The 19,666-nt window shown below is 34.3% G+C and overlaps 2 protein-coding genes across 2 annotated transcripts in view; one reads left to right on the forward strand and one right to left on the reverse strand.

The window, feature by feature from the left end:
- Positions 1–371: 371 nt before the first annotated feature.
- HELRODRAFT_82872 (hypothetical protein) lies at positions 372–12,927 on the reverse strand (the record flags this gene model as incomplete). Its single annotated transcript, XM_009022964.1, has 32 exons — positions 372–494; positions 733–828; positions 1,120–1,214; positions 1,481–1,577; positions 2,044–2,127; positions 2,470–2,533; positions 2,830–2,983; positions 3,350–3,458; positions 3,613–3,657; positions 3,740–3,846; positions 4,101–4,188; positions 4,462–4,536; positions 4,681–4,835; positions 5,077–5,152; positions 5,458–5,553; positions 5,689–5,808; positions 6,028–6,133; positions 6,429–6,508; positions 6,658–6,713; positions 7,143–7,224; positions 7,506–7,739; positions 8,114–8,270; positions 8,668–8,831; positions 9,124–9,251; positions 10,483–10,606; positions 10,727–10,847; positions 11,208–11,311; positions 11,770–11,812; positions 11,980–12,062; positions 12,326–12,393; positions 12,471–12,636; positions 12,799–12,927. Coding segments are annotated over 32 exons (3,429 nt in total), but the record flags the coding sequence as incomplete, so codon positions are not given.
- Positions 12,928–16,908: 3,981 nt separating this feature from the next.
- Positions 16,909–19,666, forward strand: part of HELRODRAFT_175538 (hypothetical protein) — a gene marked incomplete at both ends in the record, with an annotated part of 3,720 nt that continues 962 nt past the window's right edge. Inside the window, one exon of the mRNA XM_009022965.1 lies at positions 16,909–17,119. Within this exon, the coding sequence (XP_009021213.1) occupies positions 16,909–17,119 (211 nt within the window). The remainder of the gene's footprint in view (positions 17,120–19,666) is intronic.

Below are 19,666 nucleotides of genomic sequence, written 5' to 3' on the forward strand. Positions count from 1 at the left end.
AAAGAAATGTCGGTAAAATACCTTAGAACGGGAATGATAAACTTGAAAATAAACCGACAGATTATCACTATAATTGTCTATAATTTTATTATCATTGATTGATTGATTGATTGATGGATTGAATGGTTAGAGTATTTTTAATTAATATTATTTCTATTACTGTTTATTACTATTATTATTAGCTGCTTGTAGTAGTAGTAGTAGTAGCGGTGGTAGTAGTAGTAGTGTCATCTTTAATATCAGTCTTGGCGACATCTAAAAATATAATATAATTATCATTATTATTATTATTATTATTAGTATTAATATTATTACTATTATTATTCAATCAATCAATCAATTAATCAATCAATCGATCATCAATCAATCAATCAGTCAACCGCAGACCAAACGAGCCAACCATTATTGTTGGTCATAGCGAAGGCGTCCATATTTTTCTCCCCTCTGAAGAAGATCCTTGCGCTGCTCAGTGAAAAGGATAGCAAGTCGAACTCCTGTGAATGAACGAATGAATGAATGAATGAATGAATGAATGAATGAATGAATGAATGAATGAATGAATGAATGAATGAATGAACGAATGAATGAATGAACGAACGAATGAATGAATGAACGAACAAATGAATCAATCAATTAATCAATGAATGAAAAAGAACAAACAAACGAACAGACAAACAAACAAACAAACAAATAACAACAAAAACATTAAAAACAACCCCAAAACCACAAAACCTGCTGGTAGGCCGCCAATCTCTTCAGCGTCAGCATCATCGTCTGCTGCAGCTTCTCGTCCAGTTTTGCCGCCGCCGGCTGTTTTTTGATGTCTTGCTGCATTAACGAGTTAAGAATTTTACTCCAAATACAACAAATAAGGTCACGTCAGGTGAAATTCATTCCTACATTCAACCATTCTTTCATTCAACCATTCATTCATTCAACCATTCATTCATTCATTCGTTCATTTATCCATTCGTTCATTCATTCATTCATCCATTCATTCATCCATTCATTCATCCATTCATTCATCCATTCATTCATCCATTCATCCATTCGTTCATCCATTCGTTCATCCATTCATTCATTCGTCCATTCATTCATTCAAGCATGTTTCATGAAAACCTTCTCCTTGTTATATTTCTCTTTGACGGATTGAAACCAATGCAGAGAATCAAAGTCGCTATACTGGTCCAGCAATTTCAATATGTAAGCTATTCCTATGTGTATAAGAGTGAGCACGTGTTAATGAGTGTACGTAAGTGTGTGTGTGTGTGTGTGTGTGTGTGTGTGTGTGTGTGTGTGTGTACGTTTTAATGATTATATGTGGTGCGTGTGTGTGTGTGTGTGGGTTAACGAATGTTTGAATTCGAAAGAACACAGAGAGAAATAAACACACAACATACAACACCATTCACATATTTACATATACACACTCGTACGAACACAGACAAACACACAGACACACACACATAGACACACATACCCATAGCGAATCCATCATCTGTGAATGAGGCACCGACCTTGTTTTTCCTACTCAATTTATCCTTGCTAGCTATCATATGGTCAACAAAATTGAGAGTCTGGAAGTGAAGAATTTTTAAAATTTAAAATAAAAAATTATTTTATTATAACAATTATTATTGATCTATTATATTTATTCATTTTTTTCTATAATTAAATTATTCCTCAGAGATCGTCATCATCATCATCAACAACATCATCATCATCAACATCATCATCATCATCATCAACAACAAAAACAACATTATCATCGTCAACACTATCATCATCATCATCAACAACATCATCAACAACAACACCATCATAATCATCAACAACATCATCATCATCACCAACAACATCATCACCGCCAACAACATCATCATCAACATCATCAACAACATCATCATCAACAACAACATCATCATCGTCAACAACATCATCAACAACACCATCATCATCATCATCACCGCCAACAACATCATCATCATCAACAACAACAACATCATCATCATCACCACCAACAACATCGTCATCACCACAAACCAGTGGAGGCAGAATGGCGTAGAAATTTCTCATGTGCATGTTCTTACTATCTTGGAATTCCGATGAAAAGACCTCAACCAGCATCTGTAGACAATAATAACAATAATAAAAACATCAATAACAACAATAAAAATGATAATAACAATCAATCAATCAATCTTCGTTTAGCGTCCAGAAACCCAATTTCCCCGAGGTAGGACGTTGTTTTCTTTTTTTGCGCCAAATTAGACGAGGTAGTAGTAATCATCATGTTTATTATGATGACTAATAGTAATAATGATAACCTGTATCTGTGTCTAAGGATTAATGGATCTAGATAATCTGTATCTAAAGAATTAGTGGATCTAGATAATCTGTATCTGTATCTAAAGATTTGTGGCGCGCCCTTATTGAATAACTTCAGAATGATAGTACAGTGATGATGACCTTGAAGTATTCCGTCCCTTCGGAGAAGTTCTTAGTCATGCTGCTGACCACTGAGTCCAGGTGCCTTCGAAAAGTAAGTAATAATAATAATAATGATAACCAATCAGCTGAACAACCAAGTAATCAACTTCTCAATCACCCTACCAACCAACCAGCCAACTAACTAAACAATTGGCCAGCCTACCTACCAACCAGCCAACCAACCAACCAACCAACCAACCAACTAACCAACTAACTAACCAACCAACCAACCAACCAACCAACCAACCAGCCAACCAACTAACTAACCAACCAACCAACCAACCAGCCAAACAACCAGCCAACCAACCAACCAATCAATCATTCCGAAAAAAATCACACCTAGCGGCATCGATAGCCTCCCCATCTAGGCCCTCCTCTCTACATAACTCTTCAAAGTTGACAATGTCGTCGAGGTCAGGAACGAACCTGATGGCATTGGCACAACAGTGCAGACCTCCTGACCTTATGAGTCTTATGTAACCCATTGCGTTACCTTTGGTGTATGTTTGGTCGGTTGGTTGGTTGGTTGATTATTTGGTTAGTTGGTTGGATGGTTGGTTGGTTAGTTGGTTGGTTGGTTGGTTGGTTGGTTGGTTGGTCGGTTGGTAGGTTGATTGGTTGGTTGTTCATTAGTAAATTGATTAATTCAATCATTTAGTCACTCATCCAATCGTCCATTCATTCATTCATTCATTCATTCATTCATTCATTCATTCATTCATTCATTCATTCATTCATTCATTCATTCATTCATTCATTCATTCATTCATTCATTCATTCATTTATTCATTCATTCATCCACTCATCCATCCATCTATCCATCCATCCATCTATCCATCCATCCATCTATCCAACCAACCAATTTGTGTGATGAGCAGTCTGAATTGATCCAGATAACTCAATCCATCCTTTGACATCCCAAGCTTCTTAATACCTCTGTTGAATTTCTCGGCTCTATCGAATGGATACTAGGATGATGTGGTGATGTGTGTATGTGTGCGTGCGTGCGTGTGTGAGAGAGAGAGAGAAAGAGTGCATTTGTATGTCATCATCATCATCATCATCATCTAGAATGACATCATCAGCCATCATCATCAGATAATCATCTCCCATCTCCTCTACCTTCTGGTTGGTTTCAGCGTGGTTCTCTTTAAAATACCTCAAGTCCTAGAAAAAAATTCAATCAATTACACAATCAATCAACAACAACAATAACAATAATAATAACAATAATAATAATAATAATAACTTTAATTAGCCTGGATTTGATGTGCTCGTCGTATAGGAATTGCGAGAAGATGAAAAACTTCTTAGCCAGGAACTGATAGGTGAAGTTGACCGTGGTGTTCATTATACCTGCCGGAAGTGAATAATAATAATAATAATAATAATAATAATAATAATAATAACAATAATAATAATAATTAAAACTCTTTTATTATCAATGAATCAGCAGTAGGTGGAATGAAATAAAAATAAAATTCCATCGTACAGTATGATGAAACCACAATGCTCATTATCTAGCATAAGTGCTTGAGGTAGTTTATTTAACAATTATAATAATAACAATAATAATAATAGAAATGATAATAATAATAATAATAATATACCTGTTCCGTGTGTTCGAATTGAGTTGGAGGTGTGTTGGATGTTGATGGTGCTCAAGTGCTTATTGTTGCTTGACTTCTCAACAAAAATCTTTAAAATAATAATAATGATATACCGTGAAATCAAATTTATATATCTATATCATCCATCCATTCGTCTATCTATCCATCTATCTATCTATATATCTATCTATCTATCTAATTCAAATTTGATACCTATGTTTATATCTAATCTTATTTACCTATCTTTTTATACATTGTTTTAATATCTGTGTCTAAATAATGTTGTGTGTGTTTGTGTGTTTGTGTGTGCGCGTGCGTGTGAGTATGCGTGTAAAAAAATTAATTTAATTCTAAGTAACACCTGGTTATTAAGATTGTAGTGGAACTTGGAGACGAAGACGTGAATGTTCCTCATGATCTCCAAAATATCCAGGCCCTGAATGGTCACAAAAATTTCAATTTTCAGTCTAACCAATCTGCCAACGAAAAAACCAACCGACCAGCCAGCCAACCAACCAATCAACCAACCAGCCAACCAGCCAGCCAGCCAGTCAACCAGCCAGCCAGCCAACCAGTCAACCTGCTCAATAGTCTGACTGGGTAGATGAGGTTCCAGCAACTGCAGACCGTAGGCGTGTTTGGCCCAAACTTTCATCTGACTGTAGGTCTTCCAGTCATGTAGGGCCACAGTTGTCAGGTTGTAGAAGGTCTTGTCCAGGTAGTTCTCAACTATTGCTGATGATGATGATGATGACGAAGATGATGATGGTGATGGTGGTGATGATAATGACGAAGATGATGATAATGATGATGGTGATGACGGAGATATTCGTGGTGATGATAACGATGATGATGATGACGATTAAGATGTTGCTGACGAAGAAGACAAAAATGATACTAAAGATGACGACGACGACAGTGATGGTGACGTCACGATGATGAGTATGATGACGTCAACGATAATGACGTCACTAACTTTTCACGTTGACGATTTCATCAAAGAGGACGAGAGGGGGCAGCTTGATGAAGTGGGATAGCTGCTTCGTTGGCACCTGTTTTTATTATTATTATTATTATCATTATTATTATTATTGTTGTTGTTAGTAGTAGTAGTAGTAGTAGTTAGTAGTAGTAGTAGTAGTAGTAGCAGTAGTAGTAGTAGTGACAGGAGTAGTAAAAGTAGTTTCTTTATAGTAGTGGAAGTAGTAGTATTGTTATTATTATTATTGACGGTTATTATGATGATGATGACGAGAAAGATGATGACGATGATGATGAGGAAAATGATGACGATGACGATGAGGAAGATGATGACGATGATGATGAGGAAGATAGTGAGGAGGAAGAAGATGATGACGACCTTAAATGGGTTCCTGCTATCCAGCTGCAGATGAAGATGCATACTGAGTCTAAGATCCGTCTCAATCTCCCGACATACAACGTCCAAAAAATCCTGATTATGATGATGATGATGCATCAACATCATCATCACCATCGTCATCATCCCCAACATCATCATCATCATCATCATTCCCAACATCATCACCATCATCAGCAAAGGGCGAAAAAAAATTTCCCGCCAAAAAACCTCATTCAAAATCTTCCTGACGTAACGCTGGTAGGGTCTGAGGACTGACAGGTCGGAATCTTGAGAATGTCGCGTCATCAGTAACGACGTCGTGACGTCATTCAGAGCTTGTAACATGTGCTGGGCGATGGTGGTGACGAAGAAAAACCAGACGAGTCAACTAACAACAACAACAACGATAATAATAACAACAACTACTACTACAGCAACAACAATTTCAAAAGTTTCAAAGTTTGATCATAATCAACAACAAATCAAATAGGTGAATAAAAGTTAAGAAGTTGAAGACCGAATAATGTCTTATTCGGTCAGGTTATATTGACTTGTGGTCAATCTAACCTGTAACCTTGAAGAGGTCGCGGGGTCATCAATAAGGCTGCCAAAATACGTTGGTAGTATGACTCTGTGCCAGTATAGGAAACTGCCATCTGATGATTCTTGGATTCTACGGAAAGAAAAGTGGTATAAAATAAAAATAATAATAATTGCCGGCTAGTCTCGTTATTAGTATCGTCTTGTAAATCGTCGTCTTGTCTCGTAAATAGTATCGTAAAAGATTTAGAAGACCATTAAAACATCTGAAGACCATGCAAAACGACAAAAGTTAACGGTATCGTCTCGTTAATCGTCGTCTCGTTTATCGTTGTCTCGTTAAACCGTCCTCCCATCTTGTCTCGTCTCGTTAATTGTCCTCTCGTCTCGTTAATAATATGAATAATAATTTTCGAAAAAGAACCAACAATGTCTTGAAGTTTGTGAATCGGTCTATATCTTCCAGGTAGACTCTTATACTCACTAGCTCATCATCTTTGAATGCCTTCTATAATTAATTAATTAATATCATTGTAATTATTATTGTTATTATTATTATTATTATCATTATTATTATTATTATCGCCATCATTATACATTATCATTATAATCAAAAACAACTTGAAGAAGAAGAAAAAGAAGACAACATGTACCAACATTTTTCACGCAGAACCCTAGAGCTAATTTCATCGCCAAGATACGTTCATTAGTCACTGAAATAATTTCATTTAAAGGAACATTCAAATTATATTATTATTATTATTAAGAGAAAATATATATATATATATGTTTGTGTGTGCGCGCGTGTGTGTGTGTGTGTGCAATATTTGATATAACCTACCGAATTTTTAGCTTTTGAAAGTTGTGTACGATAGAGCTTTTTGTAATTTTATAATTATTATCCAATTTATTAAAAATAATTAGAAAACCTTTCCATCTATCCATCCTTTTATAAATCTATCCATCTATCTATCCATCCATCTATACATCTATCTATTTATCATACCCTACCCATGATACCAAGTTTTTGGACGTTGTACAGATTGTACACGCGTCTTTTGTATACTCCCATGAAGTTAAAACTCCACGTAGATGGCGTTAAGTTAATTGAAGAACAATTTGTTTAAAAGGCAGGTACGTACTAGGTCCAGCTAGGCACTGCAGCATAAGTTCGAAGGCTGATAAGACTTCAGGTCTCACCTTCTTATCACCTCTCACTCGCTTCTGAGTGAAAATTTATCATTTATCAATTGAATTCTTCATTATAATAAAAAAAGTCATCAAAATAACAATAATAACAACAGCAAAAACGACAACAAACAAACAACAACAAACAAACAACAACAAACAACAAACAAACAACAACAACAAACAAACAAACAACAACAACAAACAACAAACAACAAACAAACAACAAACAACAACAACAACAAACAAACAACAACAAACATACAAACAACAACAAACAAACATACAAACAACAACAACAAACAACACAAACTCACATTTGCATTGGAAATGACGACCGCCATAAGTAGCGAGAAATACTGCACCAAGTAGGAAGCAGTATTCACAACCTGAATACTAAACCTATACCAACTACCCTCTATAACTTTCAACATCTCCACCACATGGCAGATATTATTGACCAGGGACTTGGTCATTGGTCTGTTCAGGGTGGCGTGGGTGGTCAGCAGGGTGGCAGAGGTGTTACGCAGGTAGAAGGATTGGATCAAGCCCTGGTCGGTTGGTTGGATGGATGATTGATTGATTGATTGGTTGATTGGATGGTTGGCTGGTTGGTTGGTTGATTGGTTGGTTGACTGATTAGTTGGTTGATTGTTTGGATGATTGGTTGGTTGGTTGATCGGTTAGTTGGTTGGTTGGTTGGTTGGTTGGTTGGGTGATTAATTAGTTGTACTGCTGTTCATGTTGGTGACGTCATTATTATTATTATTATTATAATGGTAATAATAATAATAACTTATTATTATTATTATTATTATTATTATATTTATTATTATTATAGTTTTGATGTAAAAATGACAACAAAATAATAAAATGAGTGAGAAAGTTTAGAAAAAAACCGACACTAGAAAAAAAAACACTTCACCTGCTGAAGTAATTTGCACTTCTCAATTAGCTCCTCGTTAAACCTCGGGTCAGAAAGTTGAACCGACGATGACGTCAATGACGACGGAAGTGACATCAGATAGCCTTCAAGTTTGACAATCCACTGAGCAAGACCGGCTTCAAATGCAGGCAGCTGCCTGGAGTGTCAAATTGAAGTGGTTAAAAAATTTGGGATCATTTATTTGGACGGTGGTTGGATTTCTTCAGTTTTAATTAGCTGTCGTTTTAATTTGTTGTTATATAAAAAATGTATGTCTCTCTCCCCCCCCCCTCTCTCTCTCTCTCTCTCTCTCTCTCCCTCTCCTCATCTCTGCTGTCCATCTCTTTCTTGCTCTGATTCACTTTCTCTCTCTCTTTCAATTCATCAAAAATTTTACGAATTAAAAGACTAAATTATCTTCAGTAAGTTCAACAGCTTCGCAGATTCAACACTCTGCAATTTTTTCCTTCACTCACTCTCTCCTTCTCGTTCTCTCTCGCTCCCTCTTTTTCTCTCATTTCTCTCTTTCTCCCCCGAATTTAGCAGCAACTAACAAATTAAGACACTGAACCATCTTCTGGAGATTGAGCAGCTTCGCGGACTCCATCGCCTGCAATGTCTTCTTATCAACGACCATCTGGTTGAGTTTCGGCAGCATCCTAGCTAGGAATTCACTTGGATAGAAGACTGAAGAGCCAGTAAGTACTAAGCAAGGTATCTAGATGAATGAATGAAAGAATGGATAGATAGATAGATGAATGGATGGATGGATGAATGGATGGATGAATGGACGGACGGATGGATGGATGGATGGATGGATGGATGGATGGATGGATGGATGGATGGATGGATGGATGGATGGATGGATGGATGGATGGATGGATGGGATGGATGGACGGTAGGATGGAGGGATGGATTGACGAATGGATGAATGAATGGATAAATGAATAAATGAACGGATGGATAAAATACTAAAACATTAGCACTGACTAATAATTCAAACTACAAACCTTCTTATGAACATCAAACAGAGTCTTAAACATTTTTTTATCCTGGCTCTGGAAGACAGATTGGTGTAGAACAAAGAGGCAGAGAACGCCTATCAGCCTCGCTCTCTCGTTCATTTCAGAGACCTCCCCTAACAACAATAATAAAAATAAACTCTCTATTTGTAGCAAAATAAAAATAATAATACTTAATTCTTTTTTATTGACTTATTGGTTTTTATTATTATACTTCCGTCAATCTAATTTTAACTTTCTTTCTCTCTTTGTCTCTCCTCTCTCTCTCTCTCTCTCTCTCTCTCTCTCTCTCTCTCCTCTGTAAAGGAATGCAGAATGATTGCATTATATTACAAATATATAAATGTTATAAACCAAACTGACCATAGAAAACAACAACAACTTACGTTTAGACGACATTTTCTCCGAGATCGGGGTTGCCGTTTGGCTACCTATGATGAAACCGAAATACCCCTCGACGCCATCCACATCTGTCACTCGCCTCAGTATCACGCAACCCCGCTTTCACCCTGTCCTTCTCCACCTGCTCTTTCCATCCCAATCGCGGACGACCCCTTCCTACCACTCCTTCAACCTCGAACTCCAACGCTCGCCTAATCCCGACCCTTTCATCCCTTCTCAACACATGTCCATACCACCGCAATCTCGATCTCCTTATCAATGTCACAATGTCACAATGTCCTCATTCAGTCCCATCGTTGACATCAGCTCTGTACTACTCCTCCTATCCTTCACTTTAACCCCACACATCATCCTCACCATAGCTCTTTCAGCCCTCTGCAATACACTTTCCTCCTCTCTCCTCAACACCCAAGTTTCACCACCATATACCATCGCTGCTCTCACACATGCTTTATATACCCTCCCATTCATCTTCACTGACCATTTCTTTCCACACAATACCCCACTCAGCTCCCTAAATTTCATCCATCCTATACGAACTCTAGCCGTAACTGCGCTCAAACATCCTCCATCCGCGTTCAGCTTATCCCCTAAGTAAACAAAGCTTTCCACTCTTTCAATACCACCACTCAACCCCGTCCTTGCGTCCGTCCTATTAATCACAACATGAACACATTTCTTACATTTGAACGTGCCTTCAACCTTTTTCAGTGCCCCCCTCACACCACTACATCTCTTATGCACCCATTTCTGACATCCTATACACAATACCGAGTTAGCCTTCACTCTCCTGTCACATACCCCACAGGGGTATGACCATAGAAAAAAAAAGTTAGAAATCACACTGGCCATAGAAAATAAAGTTTTTGAAATCAAACTGACCATAAAAAACAAAGCGCAAACAACCAAATTGACCATAGAAGTGTTACAAATAATCGAACTGACCAATTTTTTGGTCAACCCTAGACCATAATTCTTTAACGGCGGCCATGCATTCGTCGGAGAAATGTTTGTTGGTGGAGACGTTGATGCTGAATTCTGGCTCCTCAAACTTCTGGTTAATGCACGTCTGTAAAATGAAATAATAATAATAATATAATAATAATAATAATGATAAATAATAATGTAATTCCTAGAATTTATTATCTATAAATTTAAAAAAATAAAATAAAAAATGTTCTCAAAAAACTTGAAACATGGAGCCCTGCATGACGACGTTATCTACGCGGTTTAACATTACGATGAACTGCTGCATCTGATCGGAGTTCACTTTTACACTCTCCGGACTGCTATAGACGCTCTTTATCATTCTGAAAAAATGTTTGCCTCATTTGTGGAGTGAAAAAAAAACCTCTTGATTATCAACCATTATTACTATTACTGCTACGATTCATTCATCCCTAAGTTAATTAGTTTCAGAGGTGTCGTCAGCAACAACACACCCACACACGCACATCACACGCAAACACACGCACACCCACGCAAGCACGCAAACACACACACGCACACACACACAACACTAGAGCATCCGAATCAGGCGCCTTAGTCGTTACACTATTTCACTGTCCGTCCATGCTTTATGATAGTAAATTATTAATTTTAAATATTCAAATTAATTAAAAACTAAATATAATCTAAAATAAATAAATAATAATGATAATAATAATAACCTTTTATACATCTTCCAATGTTCTTTTAGTAAGGTTTGATTGTCTATTACGTGGTCTAAGACTGCTAAATGGTGCATCAGCTGGCCGATGTGTTCATAAACAACCTGTTGAAATAAAAATTTACATTCTTCGGTATTATTCTATATTCAGTTTATTTTTAAAATATAGATTTTTTATGTTTTGTAGGTCAGTCAGTCAGTAGGTTGGTGAGTTAGTTGGTCAGCTGGTCGGTCAAACAGTCAGTCAATTGGTTGGTCTGAATGAATGAATGAATGAATGAATGAATGAATGAATGAATGAATGAATGAATGAATGAATGAATGAATGAATGAATGAATGAATGAATGAATGAATGAATGAATGAATGAATGAATGAATGAATGAATGAATGAATGAAATTAAATGAATAACAAAATAGCCAAGAGTACAACGGTCGTAATAAGCATATTACTAATGAATAACTTTAAAAAAAATATAACTAACAAAACAACAACGACAACCAAATAATAATATTCCTAAACCATTATTTTGAAATTTTAAATTTTAGACAAAAAAAGCTCACCGTTAAGTTAGAGCCAGAAATATCCATGCTCCTAATAGAAGCACTGTTAAGAGAAAAAACAATTACTAGCAAATGAATATCTATATCATAAAAATTCATTCGTTCGTTCGTTCATTCGTTTGTTCATTTGTTCTTTAACTCGTACGTTCATTCATTCAATCGTTCTTTCGTTTGTTCATTCATTCATTTAGTTTAGCCAATGGGTAATACCTTTCATTGGTATAGAAGATGCAAAGCTGAAGAAGGCAGTTCCTCAAAACATCTGTACACCTTCCAACATATTTATATAGACCCTGGAATCATTCAATCATTCATTCATCATTCATTCATTCGTTCATTTATCATTCATTCATTCATTCATTCATTCGTTCATTTATCATTCATTCATTCATTCATCATTCGTTCATTCAATCAGCAGTAAGTCGGTCATTCATTAATCAATTTCGTTCAATTTTTTTAATTCAAACTTTCAATCGTTAATTAATTCATTACTTCACTTAATAATAATAGGTATTAAAATAATAATAATAATAATAATAATAATAATAATAATAACCACTAAGATGGGAAGCATCCTTCCAATCTGCAGATGTATGTCTCCATCTTGTTTCTCTGCATGTTCATCTGTTAGTAAATAGATAAATAAATAATAATAATAATAATAATAAAATTAACTGGACAAATGATAAAATAACCCTCACCCCCTTCACCATAGAAAATTAATTGCAGATAAAAATTTTCAACGGCCTCTCGTTCCAAAGTTTGAATTTCTATGCATAGGGAAGCAAAGACTCTAAGAATTTTATCAAAAATGATATTGTCCGTCTCGATGAGTTCATCTATCGAGGCAAGTTCATTGGGATGAAACTTTTAGGAATAAAATTAAATCTATGATAAAATAATTAAAAATTTTAAATTAAATATCTAAAAAATTAACACACTCACACACACATACGCAGCACATACAAACACACATGTTCGCACACACCACACCCCACAAACATTCAGAACTAAATGAAATAAAATAACAGTTAGGGCAATTGGATTTAGGACTATATCCCAAACCGTATGGCTGAAAACATCGGTGCTTATTTGTAAGTTATGTAAGTTTGCTGTGAAATCATTCACGAACGACTCGTAAGATTTCAATGTTAATTCTCTGACAATTTCTGAAAAATAAGGAAAAAATGTTAAAATTTAACTAAAGTAGTTATACAATAAAAGCACATACAATAAAAATTAAAAACTAACATACTATAGTATAGAGAGGTACTACAAAAACTACATACATACTGATTTAATACATTTTTATACATTCATACCTATATAAATACGTACACAAGCTACACACTATTCACATGATACATACATGACACACAAACACACACTCGCATACTTGAAGAATCATCTTCAAACTTGACTGCATGAATTTTTTCAACAGATTCCACCATCATTGACTATTACTAATTAGTTTAGTTTTTCAGTTAGTGTCCGAGTTTAGTTAATTAGTGAAAGAAAAATAAGGATTTCGGCAAAAAAAAATTATTTTATTATTATTAAGTAATTTATTAAAAAAAAATTAAATAATTAACTATTTAATTTTTATATTTATAACATTGTATTTCAAAAAATATTTCAATGAATTATTAACAAATAATAAATTCATAAAAAATATAAAAATTAGTTTTATTTAATTTTTATCTAATTATAAATTAATAATTTATCGTACCGACGAAGAATCGAACATATGATTTCTGTTTACTATTATATGAGAGGTGTGTCTGAAATAAAGATGTACCACATACCGATATTCGTTTCACTAGTACCGAATCTTCTTTTAATCGGTAATTTTTCAATATTTAGTAAGTTATAAAGTAAACTGATAAATTAGTGAGTTTAAATTGTAAAGTTTAAAATTTGTTTTATTTCGTTGTGTTTCTTTTATCATTTATTGACAAGTTAGCTCAGCCGGTAGGAGTGCCATGATTGATATCTCGTGAATACGGTCTGCCCTACACTCAAACACTATCATACGTCATGTTATAAATATACAATACAAACATTTGTCGTGTTGTGTGAGTGTTACATAAATCAATCAATCACGCAATCAATTAGTTCATAAAGCGCTATTTCCGCGATGTTCAACTGCGCTCCTCAATGAACTTTGCAAACAGATGGGTCTTGAGGTCCGCTCTGAACTTCGTAAGTGATGGAGAAGTAGACAGAGAAAGAGGTAGAGAGTTTCAGAGAAAAGGGCCAGAAAAAGCAAATGCAGATTTAGCAAAAGAGTGTTTAAGACGAGTTAAGAAGAAGCGAGAACAAGAAGACGATCGTAAGAACATTGTGGGATGAACAACGGATAGTCGCTGAACTGCAAAGCGAAAATGTCAAGACTGTTTAGCACATATATTTTTGTTTGCCACCGTTTTGCCATTCCTAGTATAACATTTTCATTAACTCCAACCATAGAAACCATTACACACACACACACACACACACACACACACACACACACACACACACACACATACACACACACACGTAACTAAAGTCAAAAACAATTTCGGAAACATTATATCGAAACTAAAGAGTAACATTTTCTTCAAAAAAAACAAAAACAAAAAATAAATATAACATAAACTGTCAAAAACACAATTTCTCAATCCCTGACGCACTGAAGAGGCAAAAAGATAGCAAGGCCTATTATTATCACTAAGATTATTAAAGTAACATTAAAAAATTCACATCCACATCGAAACAAGGAAATTCAACTAGAGCTACATTAAAAACGAAGATAAGCAAAAGATAAACAAAACACGACACGACGATTTCATTCAGGACACACGCTACACAAACAGCAACAGCAGAAGTAGTAGTAATAGTTGTACTGGTAGTGGTAGTAGTAGTAGTAGTAGTAGTAGTAGTAGTAGTAGTAGTAGTAGTAGTAGTAGTAGTAGTTGAAGTAGTAGTAGTAGTAGAAGTAGTAGTAGTAGTAGTAGTAGTAGTAGTAGTAGTAGTAGTAGTAGTAGTCGTAGTAGTTGAAGTTTTAGCAGTAGTAGTAGTAGTAGTAGTAGTAGTAGTAGTAGCAGAAGTAGCAGTATTTTAAATTTAAATAAATTTAAATCCAAATTTAACTGAACTATGCAGATAGAAGATCAAAAGAACGAATCGAAAGGAAAAAAATAAAAACACGAAATGGTAGACTTGTACGTTACCGACAGTACTACTACTACTACTACCACTACTACTACTACTACTACCACTACTACCACGACCACTACTACAACTAGTAGTAGTAGTAGTAGTAGTAGTAGTAGTAGTAGTAGTAGTAGTAGTAGTAGTAAAAAATAAATCTCTAGGGTAGGACAAAATTTTTTGATGAAAATAAGATGGAAAAATCAAAGGAAGTTGAAGAAATTAAAAAAATAAATAAACTTACATAAAAAATAATAAATTATTATTATTATTGTCGTCGTCGTTGTTGTTGTTGTTGTGGTTTTTGTTGTTTGTTGTTGTTGTTATTGTTGTTGTTGTTATACTTATTCGTAAAATTATTCGTATAAAGCCGTAAAAAAATCAAGTCCGTCCCAGACAGTTCATTAAAAACAAATTGAAATCCCGAAATGAAAGCGTTTTAAAGTGTGAAAAAATAATAGATGACAATAACAACGTTGAAACTGTTAAAAAGTAATAATTTTTTAATTTAATTTAATTTTAATTTTAAAGATTTAATCCCCAAAATCCAAGAAATGCTAATAAAGGATAGCCCGTAGATGTGAATTTATGGTTAATAATAGGTAGAGATATTTTACGCTAGGGTGTACATCAAACAAAATTTCATTCATTTATTTTTTTCCTCCTTCAAACCATCAGGCCGGCAGTTCGCGCGTTTGGCGGCAATAAAAACAGACAATTAATAAAGCAATAAAACTTATACATGCATATATTTCTCGGTGTATGTGTACGTGTGTGTGTTTACGTGTGTGTGTACGTGTGTGGTGTGTATGTATGTATGTATGTATGTATGTATGTATGTATGTATGTATGTATGTATGAATGTATGTATGTATGTATGTATGTATGTATGTATGTATGTATGTATGTATGTATGTATGTATGTATGTATGTTAAAACCAAAACATGATGAGTGACACTGAACCGTCAAACATGTATGTATGTATGTATGTTTGTGACAAACACACACACATTCCAACATATACATTATAGATGTATATTATATATATATATATATATATATATATATATATATATGTGTGTGTGTGTGTGTGTGTATACATACATAATATATACATAATATGCCATATTATAGTTGAGATCAGAGCGGTCTATAAAAATAAGAACAGATGAATCAAAATCTATCTCGAAATTTTGTTACTTGCGGACAGAAAGAGAGAGAGAGAAAGATTAAAAAATAGAAAATATTTTTAGTGAAACATTTTTAATTTTAATCTTTGCTATTTGTTTGATAATGTTTATTCGAGAGTTTTGATGAGAACAAGATTTGTGATTGTTGTTTTGTTCGTTTGTAGTTGTGTGGGAGATTTTTGAAGTTTTTCCGTTACATTTTCGCTTGAGTCACCCTGTTTCGATAAGTTCTTCCACATTTCAAGTATTCCAAAAAAAAATTTTGTCTTTTTTTCAATTTTACGATAAAGAATTTAATATTTTTGACATTTTTTTCAAAAATTTAATCCATAGTTTTGTCATTATATTTAATTTATTCTTAAAAGTTAGTTTTAATCGGATGAAAAACCATAAACTTTATCCATGAATGGTCATTTTTTAAAAATGAATGCTATCAATTTTCCATCTAACTTTTTATTTCTTCATCTATCGAATCGTGATCCATTTATCCATTAATTCATCCATTCATCCATTCATTCATCTATTCTATCTATCATTCAAAATAGCTATCTATTCATCTATCCATCCGTCTACCTGTCATTCATTCATCCATTCGTTCGTTCATTCATTCATCAATCTATTCATTCATTCATCAATCTATTCATTCATTCATCAATCTATTCACTCATTCATACATTCATTCATTCATTCACGCATTCATTCAGCCAGCCATCAATCCACCCATCAGTCGAACAGTAAAAGAAATCATTAAACATGACACACATGAAAACGATCAAATGCTTGGTAGCTGCTGCAGTAGCGATATCAGCTTTTCTTATCTGTCGCACCGACTGCTCATTAATGAATCAAAATCACCACAGCCTCAAACAGCAACAAGAAGCCATTAATTATTTTATTGACGCTGATGATGACGACAACAAAGAAGATGAAGATGGCAGTCCTTATCTGGATGTTTCTGAGAAGTGTTAGTTTTTTGTATGTGTGGTTGTCTGTTTGACTGTCTGTTCGGCTGTCAATCTATTTGGCTTTCTGTTTCGCACTGTTTGTCTGATTGTTCGTTTGACTTATCCTTATTAGCCTGTTTGTTTGTTTGTTTGACTGTCTGTTTGTTTGTTTGGTTGTTTTTTCGTTTGTTTGTTTATCTGTCTGTCTAATCGTGTGTCTGTCTCTCCGTATGCTTGTTTGTCTGTCTGTTTATCTTTCTGTCTGTCTGTTCATTTTCAATCGTTAGCTATGTTACTGATGAGAAATAATAATTTTTTCATTACAAAATCGTTTTCACTGATCTTATCTGGCTTATAGCGATTAAATATTTTCAGATTAACTCTTTTTATATATTTTTTTATTAGAATAATAATAATTATTATAATAAATATAATAATAATAATTATTAATATTATTATTTTTTAATTTTTCTTATTTTCATCGTAGAAGCTGATTCAAGTTTCCACATTTTGAAATCATAAAATCGAAGTAGCAGTAGTAGTAGAAGTAGTAGCAGCAGCAGTAGTAGTATTAGTAGTAGCAGTAGTAGTAGTAGCAGCGGCAGTAGCAGTTGTAGAAGTGCTTTAATTTCGGAATTTTAATCTTTTATGAGTAGTAATTTGAGGCGCGAAACGCTTCAAAACATCAAAGGGGAAATTCTTTTTGTTTTTTGTTTATAACAATAAACAAACAATAAACAGTAATAATAATAATAAGCAACAACAATAATATTATTAATTTTTTTATTTTTTTCACAAAAAAGGCTATTTATTTTTCGGCGAATTTCAAACATTTTTGCTGCTAAATTAATTACTTTATGTAGTTAATATTTTATCCAAAGCATTAAACAACATTTTTATAAGATGAACAGCAATAATAACGATATACAGTTGTAGTAGTAGTAGTAGTAGTAGTAGTAGCAGTAGTAGCAGCAGTAATAGTAGTTGTTGTAGTAGCAGTAGTAGTTGTTGTTGTAGCTGCAGCAAAATCTGTCGCAATAATGTAGTAATAACATCAGTTTTATTAACCTTGACCTTAGCTTAGCTTGGGGTGCGAAAAGTGAAGGGCCGAGTCAGCCTGGGCCGCTTCTCTGGGTATCATTTCAAAAGGGCGCATTTAAATTTTTCATTTAAAAAATGTTTCTTTGTGTGCCTATGTCTATGTATGTATGTATATCTGAATATATACGTGTGTGTGCGCGTGTATGAATGTTTGAATAGATGTGTATGTGTGTGTATTCGTGTTTAATGTGTGTTTGTATTCATGCGTGTGTGTATGTGTACAGTGTACAGTAGGCCTGACTACGGTAAATAAATTAGATTTAAAGTTGACGGATTATTTTATAACAGGACAGATGTACATTGTTTTAATTAAATTTGAAAGAAAACGCGTTCTTTTTTGGTCTTGATTTTAAAAATTAGAATATATGTGAATAAATAAATGCAAATATCCGTGTGTATGTGTGTGTATATATAATTATATGTATTGGTGAGTGTGTGTGTGTGTGTGTATGTGTGTGTGTTTAAATGTGTGTACGTCTGTGTGTGCGATAGAGATATGGAAAACTACCAGAATCTCTTGTGTCTGTCTGTCTGTCTGTCTGTCTGTGTGAGTGTGTCTGTATCTGTACTTGTTTGTCTGTGTGTGCGAGTTTGTGTGCGTGCGTGCGTGTGTATTTAGTTTTCTTTCTTCGTCTGTTTAATATTTATTCAATCATATCTTTATTTCTAGAAGTCTTCATTGGTATTCAAAGAGTGGATGAAACAGTTTAAACTAGTAGGAATGGCGGGCATGGAATGAAATTACTATTTTTAATACAAACTAGAAAATGGTTTTCGTATTTAATGAGACATACCTACTGCTAAAATAAAATTACCCGCAAGAGATAATATTAATATTTAATTAAAAAATCGGTAAAATAATTGGTTAAATAATTAGGTTTGTTAATTAGTGAATTATTCATTCTGATTAATTTAGTTTATTTAAATGAATATAGTAAATAAATATTAAATAATTAAAAATTTGGTAACGTAACCTTCAGCATTGGCTACACCATTGACTAACACGAACACGTCTTTACGCTATAAACCGTAAAGGCATTCAAGAGGCATTTTAGCTCACTTCCAGTTCTTAACTTTTCCATGTCAAAAATGTTCAAGTGTGTGTGTGTGTGGCTGGCTCTTAAAGCTGAACGCAATTAAGAAGTGTTTAGAAGACGAGATTTGTTGTGTGTGTGTATGTGCGTGTTGTGTGTATGTGTGTGTTGTGTGTATGTGTGTGTTGTGTGTATGTGTATATTTGAATGTTGTATGTACAGGTTCGTTGTGTTAAATGTTCTTTGGTGTTTAACTTGTGTTAAAAATTTTAATGTGCGTGTGTGGTATGTTTGTATGTGTAGTGTGTGTGCGTGCGTGCGTGTAATTGACGTTGTTAGATTTTGATATTTTGTTGTGTGTGTGTTTGTGCATGTGTGTGTGTTTGTGTGTGTGTGTGTGTGTGTGTGTGTGTGTGTGTGTGTGTGTGTGAG

The sequence above is a fragment of the Helobdella robusta genome (genome assembly GCF_000326865.2).
Source record: "Helobdella robusta unplaced genomic scaffold HELROscaffold_34, whole genome shotgun sequence".
NCBI classification, from domain to species: domain Eukaryota; kingdom Metazoa; phylum Annelida; class Clitellata; order Rhynchobdellida; family Glossiphoniidae; genus Helobdella; species Helobdella robusta.